Source organism: Canis lupus, chromosome 6, assembly GCF_011100685.1.
Source record: "Canis lupus familiaris isolate Mischka breed German Shepherd chromosome 6, alternate assembly UU_Cfam_GSD_1.0, whole genome shotgun sequence".
Taxonomy (NCBI): Eukaryota; Metazoa; Chordata; class Mammalia; order Carnivora; family Canidae; genus Canis; species Canis lupus.
Window position 1 is genome coordinate 21,525,318 of NC_049227.1, and position 22,685 is coordinate 21,548,002.

General features: G+C 40.2%; 1 protein-coding gene and 1 non-coding gene across 12 annotated transcripts in view; one reads left to right on the top strand and one right to left on the bottom strand.

Annotated features, from left to right (window-relative positions):
- Window positions 1-22,685, bottom strand: part of TNRC6A (trinucleotide repeat containing adaptor 6A) — a 107,853-nt gene that overhangs the window by 37,730 nt on the left and 47,438 nt on the right. For 9 of the 11 annotated variants that reach the window (XR_005360788.1, XR_005360787.1, XM_038540020.1 and 6 more), the window contains exons 5-7: window positions 15,135-15,551; window positions 2,392-4,974; window positions 857-1,033 (exon numbers count right to left, since the gene is read on the bottom strand). Coding sequence is in view for 9 of the 11 variants with exons in the window: in XM_038540020.1 (XP_038395948.1) it covers window positions 857-1,033; window positions 2,392-4,974; window positions 15,135-15,551 (3,177 nt within the window). In the remaining 2 variants the exon portion in view is untranslated. Of the gene's footprint in view, window positions 1-856; window positions 1,034-2,391; window positions 4,975-5,750; window positions 5,852-15,134; window positions 15,552-22,685 lie in introns of those variants that run through there. The other 2 variants (XM_038540021.1, XM_038540017.1) reach the window with 2 other exon arrangements.
- On the top strand, window positions 10,243-10,346 carry LOC119872456. The gene has a single exon (XR_005361528.1). It is a non-coding gene; the product is annotated as a U6 spliceosomal RNA (small nuclear RNA).

A 22,685-nucleotide genomic window follows, 5' to 3' on the forward strand; every position in this document is an offset into this window, starting at 1 on the left:
GCCAAAGGCAGGCGCCAAACCGCCGCGCCACCCAGGGATCCCTCGGATCAGGTCTTGATCTCAGGGTCCTTGATCAAGCCTCCCACTGGGCTCCCTGCTGGGTGTGGAGATTACTTTACAAAAAAAAAAAAAAAGGAAGGAAGGAAGGAAAGGAAAAAGGAAAAAGGAAAAAGGAAAGGAAAAAAAGTATCTCCCGTTCTTTTTACAAACAGACCATTCCTAAACATGGCCTTCTTGTTCAAACTCAACAATCTGTATGGCAACACACAGGGCAGAAAGGATCGAGGAAATTTCAAAGAATTCATTTTGATATATATTTTCAAAGAGAATGGCCAGAAAGTATTGCAAGTTATGAGCAGAAAGCATCTCAACTGGATACTCAGCTTTTGGAATTCCTATGGGGACCCCACATACAACTTATGGGATAGTAATGATGTTCATCTGAATGTTGAATCAGGTCTTTCCTGAACTTTGTTGATTTTCTGTATAATATTCAGGGAGTAATCTGGAACTGAGCCAGTTTGGATATGCATCCACATTACTCTATAACCTGTCTCTAATGCTGGATAACATGAAAGTTGCTTGATTAGGTAATCTGATTTGGTAAAAGAGAACTTCGATTTGGTGAAGTAAATGCAAATCCTTATAGTTAACAGTTCTAAGGAAAGACAAGAACATCCAGAAAGCTAAAAAGAGCAAATCAAATTACAAATTCAAAGAAACAAACAGTAAAATCACATAGTAGGATACACAGATACATTTATCAATGATACAAACATTATCTGATTATTTAATTGTAGTCAACAAGAGATCACCACTGTGACAAAAGAGCCACCAGGAATTATCAATAACTTACCAGATTTGCTTAATGCTTGAGGACCAACAGAGCTGGAGCCCCACGTGGATGTGTTGGATGCTGCAGCAATGGGCTCCCCCCAGCTGGGACCACTGTCTATGGGTTTACCCCATGCTGAAGTACCATTATCCACAGTTGTGGCTGGAGTAGAAGGCTCCCCCCAGGGCTCACCCCAGCCTTTAGAAAGTGTGGGAAAAGAAGTCATCAGCACAAGGTAGGGTGGTGCAGGGCAATAAGGAGTACTCAGGGAACAAAAGATGAAGATGTTCATATTCACAGACTGAATAATGATGCTGCAATGGGCATGGGCAAAGACAATGGCTTCTGTTTTATGCAAAGAAGACAAATCATTTCCCATCATCATAATTTAACTACCGGTGTGAAATTTTTTTTTTTCCATCACCTATTTCATAATTGCCCTCTGGGTGTAGAGCGGACTTTTTTTTGAATGACCTTAATTATGGCAAGTTATCCTCCTTTGAAAATGAATTTAATTCCTGGAAAAGTCAAGTCAATCTGAGGCAAACCTAGTAAATCCAAGCAGGTAATCAAGTTGGGTAATAGTGTACATAAACGATTTTTACCATAAGTGCAACCTTTCAACATCACTATTCTGGGGCAAAAAAAATTAACTACAATACCAACAATAGGTAGACATCCTACTTTTATACACGCTGGACAACACTTCTTAAAAATCCAGAGGTATCAGGTTGTCTAATGTAAAGCCATAAACAACATTCAAAAGAACTCAAACAGCCTTTTCCTTAGATGAATACCTCTTTCTTCTATGAATTAAATCCAAATACCATAAACTATCCTGGGGGGAAAAGAATTAGACGCTGAAAGGTTAGCTCATGAAAACATTCCTATCCCTCCAACGGGACTGCTTATTATTCCATTACCAAAGACAATGCATTCCAATGACACTTAATGAAAATGTCGTTGTCAAGATAATCTGCAGAGATAGGAATTAGCTCCTTGTTATGAGAGTGGGAATATGTGGGAATACACCAGAAAGGTATTATCAAATGTTTTGAGCACACAAACATACACACTGTATAACTAATAGACTTGGATTTCATGCCTACTTAAATAAATCCCTTCCAAGGCCAAATATAGCACAGGGTATTTAGAGAATATTGTACTTGGATGCTTGTTTTCTTTCTGGGGATTCTGTAATCAAATAACAAAACAAAGTAAGTAACGACTTGACTCAGAAGAACTGAGAAGTGTACAGCATCCCCAACAGATACCACTTTCCCAACTCTACCTTCTGCTGTCTTCCTAGCAGAGAACGGAGTGTGGGAGATTCACAACCAACATGGCCACAGACAGAGCTCGGTTCCTGATGTTAAACACCTTGCCCATTCTTTTATTCACTAGAAGCTCCTCCTGGGTTGGAGGGAGGGGGGAAAGCCCTTTGTGCGCATATGCAAATACTGTTAAATCTTACAGCACCCGGTACATTGAAAGGAGGCTTACAATACTGTGAAACATTTTGTAACACCATCAGACTCCATTAAATGAAAACTTACCAGAGCCACTGCCTGCCTCTTTGTTTGAGATGGCACTTGCAGATGGTAGCAACTGGTGTACCTGTGCTTGCTGGTCTGAACGGCTGCTGCCATTTGGGACATTTTTGTTCCACATGTTCACATTTTTGTAGTTGTATTTGCTCGGATCTCCCCAAGCTGAAGTTCCGTCATCGATCTCCATTTTGCGACGTATGGATTCTGGGGATGGTTCCTCCCAGCCTGTGGGCTCTTCTTCTTTTGTTGGGGCTGGTATAGGTCCTCCCAGCCAGCCTGTACCAGGAGGTTTGCCTGTTGCTGGTGGGATTCCCCAAGACCCGACAATGTCTTGTTGCTTGTTCCAGTCTGGAGAAGTGACTGGCTTTGACGAATCTCCCCAACCTAGAGACTGATTAGACTTTGGAGGATCTCCCCATCCCTGGGAAGGATTAGGTTTAGAAGATTCATCCCATCCTGACGAATTATTTGGATTTATGTTATTTCCCCAAGTAAAAGAACTAGTTTTACCAAGTTCATTCCAACCAGAAACAGACCTGTCACTGTCACTACCTCCTGAGCTAGATTTCTTATTAGCCTCACCCCAATGGTTACTCCTTGACGTTTCTCCCCAGTTATCACTGGCAGAAACGGACCACCCTTGGTTTGATTTCTGTCCATCACCCCATCCCTGTTTGCTCTTTTGCGAATCATTCCATGCGGACTTCTCTTCTTTGCTGTTCCCCCACTGATTGCTCTTGACCATTCCTGTAGCAGCAGCATCATCTTCCCATCCCCCCTGGCAGCTTGAGCCTTTGGAATCTCCCCACCTCAGAGCAGGTTTGGGATCTCCCCACCCCGATACAGATGAGGTATCATTACTAGTAGGGCTAGTCTTATCTGTACATGCCCCTGAGTTAAAAGTCTGTGTTGCAGAGCTTCCCCAGGCCTCTGTCCCATTGTCAGTCTTTCTTTCCCCTCTAGGTGATGTTTCCGTATCCCAGGCAGTATTCTGCTTAATAGGAGTCTGTCCCCAACCAGAGTTGGAGAGGACACGTGGATCCAAGTCAGTTCTGTTTACGATGCTTTGGAGTAATGTGTGCTGATCAATTTTTCTCCGATCTCTACTCTGATTTTCCCCAGTGGCTTTCTCCTCGAGGCGTCCAGTGCTTTCTGTACTACCTTCACTCTCCACTGTACCTCCTGTTTTGGCCCACACACTGTTCTGCTCAGTTGTCTGAGATGCGGCAGAAGCCTGATCCTCTTCCTCAGTAGATTTCCATCCATTTGTAAACTTCTTACCATTGCCATTTGCACTGTCATTGGAATGCTGATTGCTAGGCAGTTTGCTCCACTCCACGCTGGGTATATTAGTGCCAGTGTTTTGTGCAGGAGTTCCCCATCCTCGTCGACTTCCTCCAGAATTTGCGCCATTTCCACTTCCCCACGATGCATTCTGGGAATTCGTTGCCCCAGACTCCCACACACCTCCTCCTTTATTTGTGTTCACTTGAAAGTTAGTGCCCATAGGCCCATTTATGCCAGGCTGCATTAGAGTTGCATTCACAGTGTCACCATTAGCTTGGCCGTTAGGGCTCGAACATTTGTCTCCAGAGTAATTAGAACCATAGGCACCCCACGTAGTACCGTAAGAGCCTCCACTTTTTGGCTCTCCATTGCTAAGATGAGAAAGGGAAGTGCCATTCATAACCGATGGAGCCTGTATCTGAGGATGATTCATTGTGCTCACACGCCAGGCCCCTGTATTACTAGGCAGTTCGTTATTCTGTACTGAACCGGAGTTTGGTAAACTAGAGGTCATAAAGTTAGTAGTGTTATTTGGTCCAGTCATCTCAGTGGTAATATTCTGAGGTTGACCACTGAATGAAACCTTCTGTGTACCACTTACTTCAGATTCACAAGTTTCCTGAAGGCTTCCCCAGGTACCATGGGTGGAAGAACCACCCACTTTAGAGTTAATACTCTGATTGTTAGGCATCTGGCCTATGGTACTACACTGAATATTGATGCCAGAACTACCGCTCCCTACAGGCCCTTTGAGGGCAAGTCCGTTGTTGTCTAATACTGGCCAGGCACCATGGTTGCTAGCTGAATTCAAAGTGCTTGGATTTAACCCTCCATTTGATGAAGAACTTACAGTGCCCCAAGCATTCATTCTATTGTTGCTACTTTCTGATTTGCTTTCAGGAGCATCCACAGAGACCTGACATGTGCTTATTATGGCTCCATGGGAAAAACCCCATGGCCCAGGACTACTTCCATGGCCCACATTATTGCTGCTGCTACCAACCACAAACTTGTTTTGGGAACCAAGTCCAGTGCTATTCCGAAGGCCATCTTTTTCACCACCTGTGCTCCCTGAAGCCATGATAGTGATGTTTCTCTCTGATTCAGAACTGGAGGCAGAATCAGCATCCATACATTCTGAAGCCAACTCTGGATCACTGCCAGGGACTGAGGGCCATGCTTCTGTCTCAGGGGAGTCGTTTACAACAGCATTCTTACAATTTGTGCTAGAGTCACTCGGAGAAGACACAGGTCCCCGCTGTGAATTTTCATAATGGGATCCTGAAGTACTGTGGTTTATATCTAGAATAAAGGAGAAATACAAAAACTATTAAGTGCTTGGAAAGATGAGAAATGTTATAAACATATGTGGTTCCTCGACATTAACAAAATTTGATACTTGGCAGTATGGTTACAAAAGCACGGATTATATCCCAGCTACCAACTTTCCTTATCTAGTCATTAATTCCACACAGGCAGGGTATTTTGCGTTTTATTCACTGATGTTATCCTATGAGCCTAGGGCAGTACCTGGAACACAAGAGTCCCTCTCATTAGAGATCTGCTGCTGAATGAACAAACTATTACTTATCAGCAAGTAGAAGAATTTTAGTGTCAGGAAGAACTAGGTTGTAGTAATGTATTAGGATAATGAAGCAACCCAGGCCTAGAGGCCTGACGTGGAAAAAAAAAGGGGGGGCTGGGAAGGAGATGGGTAAGGACAAAGGAGCAGGACAAACTTGACTAAATGTATTAGAAACATATGAGAAATCCTTTCCTGTCTTTCCTTTCTTAGAGGAGCTTTTTCACACAACGGTTTTGGGTATTAGAACAAGTTTATAAAAATTACAAAGCCTTTCTTTCCCATTTTATTTCCATTTCATTAGTGTTTATGTTCAACCTGAAATACTGCATGCAAGTACAAATATTTTTAGTTGCATTCTCCTTCATAAAAATTTAATTTACCTTCATAGCCATATTTTTTAGGAGATCACAGAATTATGATGATTAAAAAAATCAAGTGCTGACACTGAACATCATTAATGATCAGTCATAGAATCCTATAATCTTGGACTCACCGCTATACATTATCATCTAGTTATCTTCCTGCAGGTAGAGGGCAGGCAGTTCTCATGCTTCTAATACTTCCCCAGATTCATTCCTCTCATTCGGTTTAAGGATCTGGTAGTTAAAAGTTCCTCAGGGATATTAACCTGCATAAGATGTCTGCATTTAGACTGTCTTTAGGGGGTTGCTTATGTTGTAGTTTTCAACTAGAGTAGTACTCAGAATCCTACGTAGTGCTTTTAAATAACATACATGTTCAAATCACATCCTCACATCCCAGACCTAATAAACCAACTGCTAGGAGTTGCAAGCCTAGAAAACAAATGTAACTCACTACCAATGTACTGCAAATATAGAAAATCAGGTTCATCTTCCATCATTTCTCTCAAAGCACAATCATCAAGCATTAAAAAACTAGGAGTTAGAAAGAAGAGCAGAAAAAAGACTAAAGAGAGACTAAAGGCGTATACATAATTCACCAATTACATGAATCTTAAAGTTCCATAACAAACTCTTATCTCCACTCCCAGTTGGGAATCATTTTTTTAAGCTGTCAAATGAAGTTTGTCATCATCTTTCAGTGCCCATGAGAAGCATTTTCCTCATGAAACACAGGATATCGAACAGTTTGTCTCATGGGGTAAAAACAAACCAATATATCAACACCGGCACCAGCAGTATCATCAATCAGGACCACGGATCATGTGTTTTCTCTGCATTTTTGTCACTGACTCCTTGAAACAACCCTAAAGCACCGATACTACCTTTACTTTGTAGCTGGGAAAATAAATGAAGGCCCAGAGGCTAAGTTACAGAAAATCAGGTGAGGAAAGCAGGATTCAGCATTGAGTAATAAAGCAAGGTGGCTAAGTACATTGCTGAAACTCCACAGACACCAAGACTCAAGTCTGGGCTCTCTGCAGCAGTTGTATGACCAAATTTGCACAACAGGGAGACAGACAGTACCTCTTTACCCAGCTGTTAACTATACTGTCCTATGTGAAGTATTTAGTTCAGTGCCAGCTTCAAAGAAATGCTCCACCAGTGGCAGTTTGGTATAGTGATTAAGAGCACAACTTTGTAGTCAGACTGCTTGGGCTTAAAAGCTGCTCTGTCATTTCCTAGTTATATGATCACAGGCAAGATCCTCAATCTTTCTGTATCTTAGTTTCCTCATCTGTAAAGTGAGAACAGTAATTGCACCTGTCTCAAACAGAATACTAACTCCTGGATCATTCCCCCACAGATGCCTATTCCCAAAGGAGAAAAAAAATTCTGCTTCTTTACTGGTTTTCTTCGTCTCAGTAAGTTTCCTAAAACCTAAGATTTATCCTTGCTTGCTTACTGTGCATGGCAAATCCCAACCACCACCGAACCCCAAATCCATCCACTTTTCTCCAGATCTAACAACCAAGCCACCATCACCATCATCAGCACCTCAAAGACGTCGAGTAAAAGTACTTGTTGCCCATTATTTGTTTTTTCACATGCATGTGTGTTTCTTGCCACTTCCACAGAGCAAGCGTAAGAAAGGAAGATTGAGAATGTTCGACAAAACCGCCTAGGCTGAACACAAAAGGACAGACCTGGAATTTAACAGTGCAGCAGCAGAAGCATTCCCATACTGACAGGAAAAGGCAAGGTACTTGGCATCAACACTAATGCTCAGCCTTGCGCTGGGAGTACTGACCAATGAAAGAGGACCCAGAAATAAAGGGTAAAGATAGTGGAAAAGAAACAAAAGAAGCTAACATGTATGAAGCAATAGTTTTCCTATATACCAGAAGTAGTTGACAAGAAAATGTAATTGAGAAAAGAACCTAACTCTAACAGCCACAAAAATCACAAAGCAACTTAGAATACGGCTAACAGAAATATTTAAAGTTATATGTGATTACGTTTTATTGCAGGCCACAGAAGACAACTTGATTAAGTACAGATACTTGTTCCTGAACAGGAAGACAGAATAATATTCTTTCTTAAAGTGTAATTCAATTATAAGAAATTACTAACAGGAGTCTGTAGCATGGATAAAGTGATTTAAAAATTCATATAAAACATGAGAGGATGAAAAAGAAAATCTCAATAGTGGGATGGGGACAGGGGGAAGCTGCAGGGTCATGCAACAGCTAACAAGTGCTGCACTGCCAGAGTAACTAAGCTTCAGCTGCATGGCATGAGTAAGCCAGGGAGAGACCCAAGTATTTATCAAATGTTAGTATTTTAAATCAGTAGGAGAGAAGGAATAATTCAATACTTTAAAAAGATTTTTAAAAATCAGACTATTTGGGCAGCCCCGGTGGCGCAGCGGCTTAGCACCGCCTGCAGCCCGGGGTGTGATCCTGGAGACCCCGGATCAAGTCCCACGTCAGGCTCCCTGCGTATAGCCTGCTTCTCTCCCTGCCTGTGTCTCTGCCTCTCTTTCGCTCTCTCTGAATAAATAAATAAATAAATAAATCTTAAAAAAAAAAAATCAGACTATTTATCAAAAATAATCTCATCTGATTGTGTTAAAAGATGAAACCAAAAAGTTATCAGTAAATGAGAATTTTTTATACCTAAAAGCAAAGAAACCACAAAAAGAAAGGATACAGATTTGATTACTTACCCAAAATGTGAAGTCATTTTATGTCAGAATAAATCAAAAGCAAGGAAGCAAGCAAAAACCCCAGCAAACAGCAGGATCCATTTTGCAAACCAAACTTTATGTTAGTAAAAATTTCTCTCAGAATCTGGTCATGACTTAGTTCAGAGGAGGCAGGGGAAGGTGGTCCAAATTTGTCTTTTGCTATATATTCCTGTGTATTTTAGGAAAATGAAAGACATCATCTCACCATTGATGAGCTAAAATTTCATTTTAATCTGAAAATCACTTGATACTTAAAAAAAAAAAAAAAAAACCCAAAATTCGAAAACCGTGTTTCAGCCAAGGACCTTTTGGTTATGAAAAACATGTAGCTCAGATAGAGGTGGGGATATCCCAGTCCAACTAAAGCTGTGAAAAGAACAGGACTCCTCAGCAATCGCAACTAGTATGTCTCACAGAGACAGACTCTTTCAGAACTGGGAGAGGTGAAAATTTTAATGTTTCCCTTACAGACAGGAAGCTAAAACCCATCATCACAAATGATCCAGAGGATAAACGCAGAAGAACATTATTAACAATCCTGTTAAGTTTTTCCAGGAAATAGTGAGAAACAGTAGACTGAAGCCCCATGCTGGTGGGAGGAAAGGGAGACAGCTGAGTTTTACTGAGCGTGATGCAAAATAGAAATTTTTACAGACTGCACTGATATTAGGCAAATGAAGATCTGGAAGACTGAGCATTGCCAAAGAGCACTGGAAATCCAAAATAATACCACAAGCTCCTATTTTCACACAAAATTACCTGAGAACTGGGGCCAGCTCCAGCACCACACATCAGAACAATAGTGCATTTCTATAGCACCTATTCACAAAGATCAAAGAGGGTATGTGGGGGCAGAGCAAAGACTGGCTATAATTCAAGTGATTTGTAAAGGAACAGTATCATCTGCTCAGGAATAATTTATATTCAGGAAAATTCATTTATTTTTCTTATTAAATATACAGCATGTAAGAAAAATAAACACGTGCCTTCTGCCTTGAAGGCTTTCATTCTCACCAGAAAGGGAAAGTCCTTCAGAAGTAAATGTACTTTGGTTTTAGAGTAATTCTGGGGAAGTATGACACAGTATCACTTGGGAATATGAGAGAACCTGACATGCACAGTTTCAAATAGCACTCAGTGACAAAGTTCAAAATGTTTCTTTTGGTTATTCTGCCTCTAGCCCAGGGGCTGGCAAACTCTTTCTGTAAAGGTCCAATTAGTGAATATCTTAAGTTTTGCCAGCCAGATGGTCTCTGTGGCAACTACTGTGCCATTGTAGCCTGAAAGCAGCCGGAGCTAACATGTAAATGAATGGGCATGGCAGACTTCCAACAGGACTTGACTGAAATGGGCTGCAAACCATCCTCTGTTCTAGATAAAGATGACAAATGCAATACTACCATCCAAATGTGATGCATGGATCATGACTGGTCTCTGGTTTGAGAGATGAGGTGAAGGTGTTCGGGAGACAGCCATAAAAGACAATCTAGGGGCTGCTGCTTTAGACCGAATGGCGAGTGCCTTCAGCCAGCGGTGATGCCTGAGCACACAAGAGAGGAGGGCTGAGAGACATTTAGAGTTGAAATCAGCAGGACATGGGAAACCAGTCGCCTGGGAGACATGGAGATGGCAAATCAAACATGATTTTAAGATTTCTAGATGGGAGGTGATGGGTGTGCTAACTCTTGAGCAACAGAACCCAGAAAGACATGCTGGCAGGACGAGGAGTTCAATTTTGGATGTGTGGAGTTTGAGGGGCCCAACATCAGCTGAAGACATCTGGAAGCAATGAATCTAAAACTGAGGAGAGATCTGAAGCAAAGTCATGGGAGAGAATAAAATCTGAAAACTAGTTGAATAAAAGAACAAGAATGGTGCTCGCTTTGGCAGCACATATACTAAAATTGGAACGATACAGAGATTAGCATGGCCCCTGTGCAAGGACTACACGCAAATTTGTGAAGCGTTCCATATTTTTAGCCCTGGTGGCTCAGCGGTTTAGCACCGCCTTCAGTCCAGGATGTGATCCTGGAGACCCGGGACTGAGTCCCGCGTCAGGCCTCCTGCATGGAGCCTGTGTCTCTGCGTCTCTCTCTGTGTCTCTCATGAATAAATAAATAAAATCTTAAAAAACTCTAAGGCCTACCACCTTCAGAAGTCCACCTGTGGCAAGTGTGGCTACCCTGCCAAGCGGAAGAGAAAGTATAACTGGAGCGCCAAGGCTAAAAGATGGAATACCACTGGGACCGGTCGAATGAGGCACCTAAAAATTGTATACCGCAGATTCAGGCATGGATTCCGTGAAGGAACGACACCTAAGCCCAAGAGGGCAGCTGTTGCAGCATCCAGTTCATCTTAAGGATTTCAACGATTAGTCAAAATAAACGTTCTGGTTTTAAAAAGGAAAAAAAAAAAAAAGGTAGGTATCTATAACAATGAAAAAGGAAAAGTCTGTTACCACAGCTACATGTGAAAATCACTAAGCTTGGATTTGACATTCAGAAAACCAATGACCTTAGTAAGAGCTATTTTAGTCAAGTGAGCAGGAGCCAGATTACAGAGGACTGAAGTCATGCATTAGAGACTACAGACTACTCTGTAAGAAGGGGAAGGAGAGAAAGTCTACATGTCCTAGAGACTGGGGGTTTAAATTTTTTTTTTAAAAGATGACACAAGCTTAACTATGTTTATCGACTAGGGGGAAAGGGTACCAGTAAAGATCAAGAAGTGCAAATTCCACGACATCAAAGATGGATACCACATTGAAAAGACAGTAAAGAGCACAGATGGAGGATGGTATTTTCATCTTTAAATGTCTCTGGAAGGGCATCTAGGTGGCTCAGTTGGTTGAGCATCTGTTTTCAGCTCAGGTCATAGTCCCAGTGTCCTGGGATCGAGCCCCCCACATCAGGCTCCCTGCTGAGCAGGGAGTCTGCTTCTCCCTCTGCTCTACCCATCCACCCCGCTCATGCTTGCTTTCTTTCTCTGGAATAAATGAAATCTTAAAAAGGATTGAGGTACTGATAATATGGATAAAAACTTTTTATTTTTATTTATTTATTTATTTTCATTAAAAAGGCCCCTTTCAAAAAAAAAAAAAAAAGGCCCCATTTCTTGGTCATTTATCATTCTAGCTCAACTCTCCCAGAGATTCCCTAAAAAGAAAAATTCAAATGTAGTAAAGGCTGTAAAGAGTAATAGAGACAAAACCCACATACCCCTCCCTTAAATAACTAGTATAGAAAACTCCTGTGTACTCCTTCTCTGATCACATCTCCTTCCTTCCCCACTGGGTCACTAAGTGGTAATCACTCAAAATGCTCTATCTGAACTCATCCCTAAGCAATATAGCAGCTTTATATTTTATATAAATGCTATCATACTATAAATAAACAACGGCATTCTTGGGACAACTAATGGAAATTTGAACATAAACTACCTATTACAGGATCTGCTTAATGTGTCCCCCTTTTGCCTAGGAATGGATTGTGGTATCATGATTGTATAGAGACCATCCTTATTCTCAGGGAATTTCCAGTATTAAAGATGAAGTATACTGAATGTGCATATGAGTGCATACATATGTACATATGATGGGGAAGGTGTACATGTCTGGTCGAAGAGGAAGGTGAGGGTAAGGGTGGAAAGGAGGCATGCATTTGAAGATGGGAAAACATAAACAACTGCTGGATCTGGGCGCAGGGTATATGGGTATTTTTTCTCTATTAACTTTTCAGAACGTATGCCAGTTGGATGATAAAATGTGAGCTGGAACACACGGGTCTACAAGAACAACACTGCCAAATGAGCACCCCCACATCCTCTATTACATAAAGACCTGTAAGTCCCCCAACTTCAGAGTTATTTGGGCACTATCAGAGCCTGATACCGTGAGGCTCTAGGAAATCAATTGCAGAAGAGAAGTCTCGGTGTTGAATGAAAGCATCACTAGGGGTCTGAGGCATAGCCACAGACTGGCCACTGAGCCCGAAAAGCCAGCTGGTTTGACCAGGGCAGGTCTCTAAAGGCTTGTAAGGTACCTAGGCAGGATACAAAGTCACTACATTTACCCCAGTTCCTGTCACTCCTTTTCATCTTCTACCTCACTTACCTGCTAGCCTGAGAAAGTGCTTGGCTTAGGATCTCTGATTTATAAAACACCTCTTCTCATCCCGGGACTATCCCTGCTCCCTGACTGCACTGAATGAATGAGAACTGAGTTATGTGAGGACAAGGGAGGAGCATCCAACACACTGCACCTTTCATTTTTATCATGAAAACTTTAAGTATCTGTGTATGTATTTATTCTATGTTATTGACCTACATATCAAATCTACTCCATTCATTAACTGTATTTGTTCAGGAAACAAGTGAAACACAGATACAAAAATAAAAAGTTAAGATTATGTTCACATAGCTCTGAACTACCTGTGGTTCACAACATACAACTTTTGTGTTTGTGGACTCTTGATCAAGCTTTTTATAATGGATACTACACTGCTCTTCACTGATCCATAACCTGTAAGAGGAGGACCGAATGCGTTAATTCAGTGTGTGTGTGTCTAAGGAGCACCCTGTTAGAGTCAGTCACTGGATCACTATTGTCATTACTGTTGTAAATCACCCTTAGAGGCCAGGGCAGACCTAACAGTCTAAGAAGAAGGCTTCCCTAGTTCATAGACATCCATTGGTCTCTTAGGTGGCTAAAGTTGCTACTACTCCTAGCAGCATCTACACAGATATTTTAAGTTAAATATGTGGCATATGCTGGAAAGTGGAGATTCACAAATGTTTTTTAAAAAGACAAAAACAAAAATCTAGTTTTTCTGCAGTGCTCTGCCTTCGTCACCCACATTAATTCTGGACATCAGCCAGACTGCTACATTCTCCTGGCTTCCATCCCCACCTCCACATGAATGCAGTGTTCCTTCATAAAGTCCTCTCAGAAACAAGCAGGGCATTTGTCCTTTTCAGCCTTTGTTGAAGACTTCTTCCTATGCTCACATAGGCCTTCTTTTTATCTGAATGCACATCTCTAATATTTTTGGGATTTCTGATCCTAACCATTTTTGATAAACATTTTTACACTATTTTTCATTTCAAAAACAGCTCTCTTTCATTTCCCAAATTAAAAGTGGTACTCAACATACCACTTTCTAAATTTATGAGCCTATTTCCCCTGGTCATTTTGTTAAGTGTAATAACCACCATTGTTTAGCTCTTAATAAGTACTCAAGCATTCACTGTGTGAATAACCTCTCCTAAGGCTTAGATCACATTTTTAAAATACATGCCCATGACCCACTACATCATCTGCTTCCAGGCTGATTTCTTGGATGAACTTCAAATTAACTGCTTGGTGCTATATGTAATATGTCTAAACCAGAGTCTTCTTCCTGAAAAGTACAGGTCCTTTCGTAAAAGTTTGGGGGAAGATAATTCATTCAGTACCTAAATGTCAGGCACTAACTACCGTGCTTAAACACTCACATAATTTAATCCTCAAAGCAACCATATAGGTTGCGCACTAATGTCCATACTTTATAGCTTAGAGAGGGCTGAGGTAAATTAAGTGATATGGCCAATCTCACACAAGGTAATAAGTGATGACGAGGGTAGTATTAATTCAGGGTGATACTGAGTTTGTATCCTGTCCAATAATGTACTGCTCTGATTATCTATGTTAGAGAAATCACATTCATGTCCTCTTCCTCCTTACCTACCACATCCAGTATGCTGCCAAAGTACAGCAAGGCTGTTACAAACCCAGCTCTGGAATCAAACAGATCTTGATGTAACGCCAGCTCTGCTACTTATTAGCTGTGAAGTACCATAATCTAAAGGACAGAGGAGTCCTTGATATATGTAAGAGAGCAGAGACAGAGAGTAATTCTTGCTGGGACAGTTAGCAAAGGCTGGTCAGATGAGATGCAGACCCACAGAGCAATAAAGTAACATGCCCAAGGGCAGAGACACTGGTATGTATGGAACTAGGATTTAAAAACCTGGTCCATTTGGCTCTAGAAACTTTGTTCATAACCAGTATATGCTAGTGTTTTCATGCGTGGGAACCTTGATTCTATGTGGCTTGTAGTAAATGCTTCAAAATAGTTTGATAAATGAATGGACACACAAAATATTAGAACCTATCAGAACATACTGCAACAAACTGGCCTCTGAGAAAACCATAATCACATACATTTTCTCCCTCCCCATCATTACTGAACTCAGAAAGGCCCTTCTGTGGCAATCACTGAGTGCCATGTGCTATGTGAATACCATTTCCGGAAGCAACAATCTTTCTCTGGCACAGGGTAACTGAGTGATCATGGGCAAGTTATCAAATGTCCTGGTACCTCAGTTTCCTCTACTGAAAAGTGAGGATAAGAACAATTTATGCTTCACAGGGCTGCTGAGGATTAACTGCAATAATATGTACAACTGCTTAACACATATACTGAGGGGGAGGTGAGGGGTGCTTAATTTTAAGTGTAGACTTATCAATTTAAGCTTTTATAAATTGCTTGTGAAAATGGGTAGAACCTGGAGGGAGGGTGATTAAAATAATCATTTAAAAAGTAGAATTGGCAGTCAGTTTACAGGAAACGTTTAAGGATTCCCAATTGGTAACTTCCTGCACGGAACTCTAATTTTGTAACGCAGATATTGATGGACACAAATACATCCCCAACAAGCCATGAATGTATCAACTTGCTATGCTGCTAATGAGGACAGTTGGAGTCTCGTAAGAAATGCCTTCTCTCACCTGACTGGTTTTTGCTGTTCTGCACCTCTCCGTTATTTTGTGGCTGTTGATTTGTTAAAGCACTGCTTTCTGACTGGCTGCTTAACACTTTAACAGCAGATCCCAGGTTTGCTGCTATGACAGGAAAATGCTGACCCCTCTTTAGAAGCTGTTTGTGTTCCTGGTGGCGAAATCGTGGTGGTACTTCCCGAGGATACCGAGGCAAGGCCTGTGCTGGCTGCGGCTGCTGCTGTGGCGGCTGCGGTGGCTGCTGCGGCGGCTGCTGTGGCTGCTGTGGCGGCTGTGGCTGCTGCTGCTGCTGCGGATTGTTGGCTGTGGCTCGCTTGGCATTATTATTAGTGCTGGTTGCTGTGGAAGTGCCGTTATTAGAGTTGGCAGGCTGAGGCTGGCTTACACTGGGCTTTATCTGTTCTGGCACTAATCCCAACAAAAGAAAAGGGGTGGAAAAGATTAGCCAGTAAAGTGTACCTCCACAGTAAGCCATCTAAGTAAAAAGGCACTACGAAAAACAACCCTAAAGGAACAGAAAGTTCAAGCGTGCGAGGATATCCTCATTCACAGGCTCAGGTTTTCTTAGGAGAGAGTTCAATTTTACTTCTGCAACTACTCCTCCAACAAGGGGACGGACACCATCGGCATCCCCTGGCTTGTATGACAGCTCCTGCGCACCAGCTCTGGCCCGTATTATTTCAATCAGAGAACAAACACTGATTGTATAACTATGGAACTCACAACAGCTCAAAGAGCAAATGTGGTGAATCAAATTTTGGTTATCTTAAAAGAACCCTCAATTCCCTGTAAACTGTTCTTTGTCTGCCTCATTTTCAAAGTGTTTGGTCCCTATTCTTCATTTCTGAAAGACAACACAAGAACAGATAGAAAAGGTAGAAAACACTCTGACAAGTTCTTTACAAAAAAGGCAAAGTTTACAGGATTTGTTGTTGTTAAAAGGTAAAGTCTGAATCAAATAAGACAAACTCGGAATGGAGAAGTAAATACAAAGATTATAGAATGAAATCTACAAAACTAATCAAAACTGGAGAAATAATGTAGATCCCCTGTCTTAAGCAAATCTGAGAAACAGACATTTGTCCACTATATGAACAATGTGCGATCATAAACAATGGATTTCTAGACTCTTAAAAGAGATCAAATAAGTAAACAAACTAATGCAAATGCCTTAATCTGGTAAAGATACACCCAATCTCTAAAACTACAGAGACAGTATGGTATATGAACTTTTGATGCCAGATGGACCCAGGTTTTAATCCCAGTGCTGCCTTTACTAAGTTTTGTGTCTTTGGGCAAGGTGTATATACCAGACTGAGCCTATGGTCTCCTCTATAAAGTGGAGATAAGGAGATAACACCTATACCTTGCAAGGCTATCCTAAAATTAAATATGTTACCACTTACAGAGTACCAAATACAAAGCTAGATGAATAGTGGGCATTTTTTAATGACTGGCACAATACCACCTTACAATTTCGTAATAGTTGAACATTTCTGTGAGAGTTTGATGCATCTTTACAGATGCCACTGTCAGATAAACAAAGTGAAACATCTCCATGTGACCAGTGAGGAGACTCAGAGAAAAAGCTGTTCAAGGGCTAAGAGCTCCAGGCCTGAAATTAGAATAGCCCACCACCAGAACTGGATTATCTCTGCGTCCTTCTCCTTGCCTGTACAGTACAGGCAGTTCTGGTCGGTACCCAGCACAATGTAAGAACCCAGTAAACAGAGCTATTCTGTGGGCCAAATAAAGGCAATATTCGTCAAATGCTCACAATGTGCATGACACTTTGATAAAGGTGGTCACCAGTATTGCTTCTAGTAGCCACCCAAACCCTGACAACATCTCTCCCGGACCTGCCCCTCCCACCCCTCTGCCCCCCTCCCCCCATCCTTGCTCTAAAGGCCCCTTCACTTGGCAGTCTGGCCTCACTACCGCCTTCTTTCTCTGAGCCAGTGGTGAAGTTAGTCTACATCATATCACTTATATATTGTTAATACATGATCTAGCCTCTTATTTTTTCAAATATGACTCTGATTTTTTCTAAAGCAATGCAAGCAAATTATCGTTCAGGAGGAATTACATGAAAAATCAGACATTCTATCTACTACTTGGAATCCTTTCCATTCTTTTTGAAGGCAACTAAAAAGCTTTGTTTTAATAATTTGAGTCAAGTACGTTCTAGGTTTAATTAATTATGAATGAAATTTTTATCTCCCAGATAATTTAATGTTCCCAGAAAGTACCAATAATGTATATTCCTTTTTAACAAGGAAAATGAGGCACTAGAATATTCTAAAGTACTTCCGAAATAAAAAAAAAAAAGTACATGTAGCTATGAAATCATAAAGGACACAAAAACTCTAACTCAGCCTTTACATATTTAGTATCAAGCTCAGCATGGTTTCTGACAATTGAATGTAACCTTATAATACTTAAAATACTATCCACAGCTAAAAATACAGGCTTGCCTGCCACTTTATTACTAGGAGGAAAAGAAAAGATTATAATAAAGATTATAATAATTTAAAACCCCAAAAAGATATTGTTTATATGAGATAGCTACAGGAAAATATTCTTTAATACCTTCAAGGAAGTAGAAGATGGCCTACATGGACAATGTATGTAAGAACCTCAACACTTCATCCAAAGTGACCAGAAATTCAGAAGCAGTATTTACATCTGTCAGCCAGCTGCCCCATTCCTACCTCAAATTCAGAGAGCTGCTGTACTTACCAATAAAGTATCACAGGGAAAAAAGGCTAGATAGTTCTCTTTTCTGGGGCCAGATAATTTCACCAAAACCAGTAAAAACATTAAGATAATATAACTATTGATTATAAAACTGAACTAAATAATCTGAAGTGAAATCTCAGATGTAAACATGAAACATACCAGAAGAGTAAAGAGGAAATTAACTGTGTGTAGGTAGGGCGGTAAGGATGGGGTTGCTGGGTAACAGATATAATTACTGAATATTTTGGCTATTGTGGATGCAGAGTTAACATTTAGGTTAATTATCAGTAAATATCCAAACCACTGAAAAGAGAAAAAGGAAAATGAGAAAACAAGAAAACTCCATTCATTCGACGGATACAGAAAATGCAATAAAAAGAATTATTTTGGAACTGCAATTAATATTAAACACAAAAGATGATGTTGAGCATAAGCCCCCAAAATCTGTAATCAAAATAAATGTGAATGAATTAAAAAATAATAAATGTGAATGAATTAAATTCACTTGTTAATAAAAGCTCTTTTGTTAAGAAAAGAAAAATCTGGGATCCCTGGGTGGCGCAGCGGTTTGGCGCCTGCCTCTGGCCCAGGGCGCGATCCTGGAGACCCGGGATCGAATCCCATGTCGGGCTCCCGGTGCATGGAGCCTGCTTCTCCCTCTGCCTGTGTCTCTGCCTCTCTCTCTCTCTCTCTCTGTGTGACTATCATAAATAAATAAAAAAAAAAAAATTAAAAAAAAGAAAAAGAAAAAAGAAAAAAATCTAAGGAATATACTTTGCAAAAATCACCACTGAAACAAAACTATATAGGAAGTTGAGGGGGGGGGGGAAGTACAGAGACTGATGTAGAAGCAAAACTGCTAACAAAATTTAAATAAAAGTAATATTAATATCAGGTTTAAAAAAATTCAATCATAAAAGCATCATAAAGAATGAGATATCTCACAATGATAGAGGAAAACAACTAAAAAGATATAAACAGCTAAGAACACTTATGTACCAAACTTTAGTTATCAAAACATGTAAATCCAATGGAGACAGAAAACCTGAAAAAGGAAAACTATCTACTATAAAAAAAGATAACACCTTTTTTGACAAATACCGATGGAACAGTCATAGAAAGTACATACACACACACAGACACCCATACAGCACTAAAGAAAACACCACTAAATTGCAAAAAGTACAAATAATATAGGTGGTATTTCTGGATTACAATGCAACCACATTAGAAAACAACGAAACTAGCTAATATAACTGCCTTAAATTTTGAGCTAAAGAAAGAAATATCAGAACTGTATGATCATCAAGAAAATACTTGTGAAAACATACACATAATAAATTTTAAGATACCGCTAAACCAGTGATCAAGGAAAAATTCCTGGTCTTTATTGTTTTCAACAAGTAAGAATGAATATGAAGCATCTTACACAAGTTAAAAAATGAACTGGAGGAAGAAGAAGGAATTAGTGAAGATAAAAGTAGCAACTGATGACTTTACAAGTGAACTAATAACTTCAAGGCATGACTTCATGAAAAAACTTAATTTTAAAAAATGAAAATGGAAAAAATGAGATGATTTTCTAAAATTAAGGTATTTCTTTAGACTCAACTATAAATAATTTGAAAAGATGGAGGAGGGATTTAACACTGACCTCAGAAGAGGGAAGAAAATAAAGATTAATTGGCACAGAAGAAATGAAGGGATTGATAAAATCACCCATCAGGATCAGACAGTTTGATCAATATTCCCATACATTATTTTTTGTTTATTAGCACATTTTTAAGAAACATGTAACTCTAAGTCTAATGCTATTTAAATTGTTTAAGAGCACAGAAGATGGAACACCAACACTGTTACCAGTAAGTTTGACAAAATTTTAGTAATCCCAAACAATGGGGGGGGGGGAGGGGGGGGTAGAATATAAATAGTGCCAGGGATAAAAAAGACATAACTTCAAATGTAGAGATTCTGGAAATACAAGAAAATGTTATGTACAATCGATACCAATAAAAACAGGAAACCCAGCTAAATGGAACAATGTTCCATAACATGGCTTGGCACATCTTTCCAGTAAAGGGCCAGAGAGTAATAAGCATTTTAGGTTTTGCAGGCCATACAGTCTCTCTTGCAACTACTCTACTCTACTGTTGTAGCACAAAAAGTTGCCACAGACTACACGTAAATGAATGGATGTGGCTGTGTTCCAGCAAAATCTGATATATAAAAATAGGCAGTGGGCCAAATTTGCAAGCTATAGTTACCCAGTGTCTGTTCTAGAAAATAAAATTTACCAAAATGAGCTCATAGAAAAGATCCTTTAATAGCAGAAGACACCAAAAAGGTTCTCCAAGATTTACCTCTCTAAAAAGCACTAGGCCCAGATGACTTTATAGGGAATGTGCATATTAAAATCCTCAAGAAACATGGAATATAAATCTATACAAACTGTTCCAGAACAAAGACGTGCAGGTTCAAAAGACTGACTAGATTCAAATCTTGGCTAGACATATAACCTGGGCTAGGTACCTAACCACCCTGGCACCTCAGTTCCCTCATCTGTAAAACAGGGTAAGTATTAAAACCTCTACCACGTAGGGTTGTTGTGAGGTTTTGCAAGATGTAAAGAACTGAGAATAATAGCTGGCACCTACCTAGTACTCAATAAATGTTAGTGACCACTATTGCCATGTAGGTTAAAAAAAAAAAAAAAGAGGGGGGCATCCCTGGGTGGCTCAGCGGTTTAGCGCCTGCCTTCGGCCCAAGGTGCGATCCTGGAATCCCGGGATCGAGTCCCGCATCGGGCTCCCAGCATGGAGCCTGCTTCTCCCTCTGCCTGTGTCTCTGCCTCTCTTTCTATGTCTATCATGAATAAATAAATAAAATCTTAAAAAAAAAAAAAAAAAAAAGAGAGAGAGAGAGAGAGGAATAAAAGAACTCTCAGGTTTTTGGCCTGAAGCGTGAACAGACAGTGGTACCATTTACCAAGACATGAAACAGAAGATAAAACCTAAGTTTCAAAAAAATAAAACAAAACAAAACAAAAAAAACAACAAAAAAAGCACCTAAGTTTCAGGGATCCCCGGGTGGCTCAGTGGTTTAGCGCCTGCCTTTGGCCCAGGGCGTGATGCTGGAGTCCCGGGATCGAGTCCCACATCAGGCTCCCTGTATGGAGCCTGCTTCTCCCTCTGCCTGTGTCTCTGCCTCTCTCTCTCTCTCTCTCTCTCTCTCTCTCTCTCTGTGTCTCTCATGAATTAATAAATAAAATCTTAAAAAAGAAAAACAACGTAAGTTTCAGAAATACGTGAAAGAGTAAGTTTAGCTTTTGATTATTTGTTGTAATACTATAGGACAGCAATTCTCAAACGTTTGATCTCAAGACTCCTTTGAATTTTTAAGTTACTGAGAATATCAAAGGTCTTCTGTTTAGTGGGTTATAACTATATTTACCAGATTAAAATTTTAAACAGGAAAATTCTTAAAAATAGTAATTTTTAAAATAAACCCTTACATGAATCAACATATATTTTCATTGAATGAATATATTTTCTGAAATAATTGTTTCCCAAAACAAAAAGTGAAAAGCATGCACTGTTTTACATTTTTCCAAATTTCTTTAATATGTGGCTTAAGAGAAGCAAGTAGATTCTCCTATCTACTTCTGCTTTTAATTTGTTGTAACATCTACATTATGGAGCCTCTAGAAAATACTACATACTCATAAGAAAAAAGTGAATAAGACAAAGTCTTCCTATCATTATGAAAAGTTTGACCTTGTGGATCTCATGACAGTTTCAGGCAGCCCCTCAGGAGTCCTCAGATAAACTCTGAAAACCATGCTCATAGGATATTCATGTGTAGAATATAACTCAATATACGGTTCTAAAGTTTAGTGAAAGTATGGACTGAAAATATAAATTTAGGGTTCAGCATACAGGTGGGGGAGAAAAAAAGTCATGAGAGTAGCAGAATGAGAAGAAATGGCAAGACCTACAGGATAGGTTTCCATAGCAGAGAGAGAAGTAAAAGGCAAGAAGAATAAGTCAGGACTGCCAGAGAGGTAGGAGAGAATGGGTGGGCTTATTTTAGAAAATGGCCTCACTGTTTACTCAAGCAAGGATTTCTCCCTCTCCAACAGATTATCTCCCTGATAGAATTCAACTGCATCCTTATTATCTTTAAAGTCCCTGCAGTGATTTAGGTCCTCCATCAATTTACTCTGGCAAAAACTTCCTGATTGGTCTTCTTGGCTTACATCTTGACCCCTCCCAATTTTTACCCTCTCCCGCAAATCTATTATCTCTGCCCAAGTTATCTGTGTTGTTAAAATGATTTCAGAAATCTTCTAAAGTACTAAGGATGACCCTATCTACCACTTTCCAGATTCATATCCCATTACGTCCACACGTTTCCTTCTTTCCCACACCACGTATCTGCAACACTCCAAAAGGTACCATTCTTTTGTATGATGTTCCTTGTGCCTAAAATGCCTTGATGCCTTTCTTGAAAATCTTTCCGTCCACCTTTCCTAGGAAACAATCACCTCCGACTCTCATCCTCAGTTCTGCTAAACTTAAAAGCATTTCTGACAACCAATTTCCCCTCCTCTATTCCCATAAAACTCTTCTTAATGCATTCCTTACCCTACACATGCTTACTTTAAGTGCTGGCTTTTCCTCTCTCCTCCCCCTTTATCACTGGCATTCCCAGCACCAAGCACAGCAAATGGCCAAGAACTGTTAGCTCAATGAACAACTGAAGAACTATCAGCATATGGGATGGCTGAACCAAAGTACAACACAG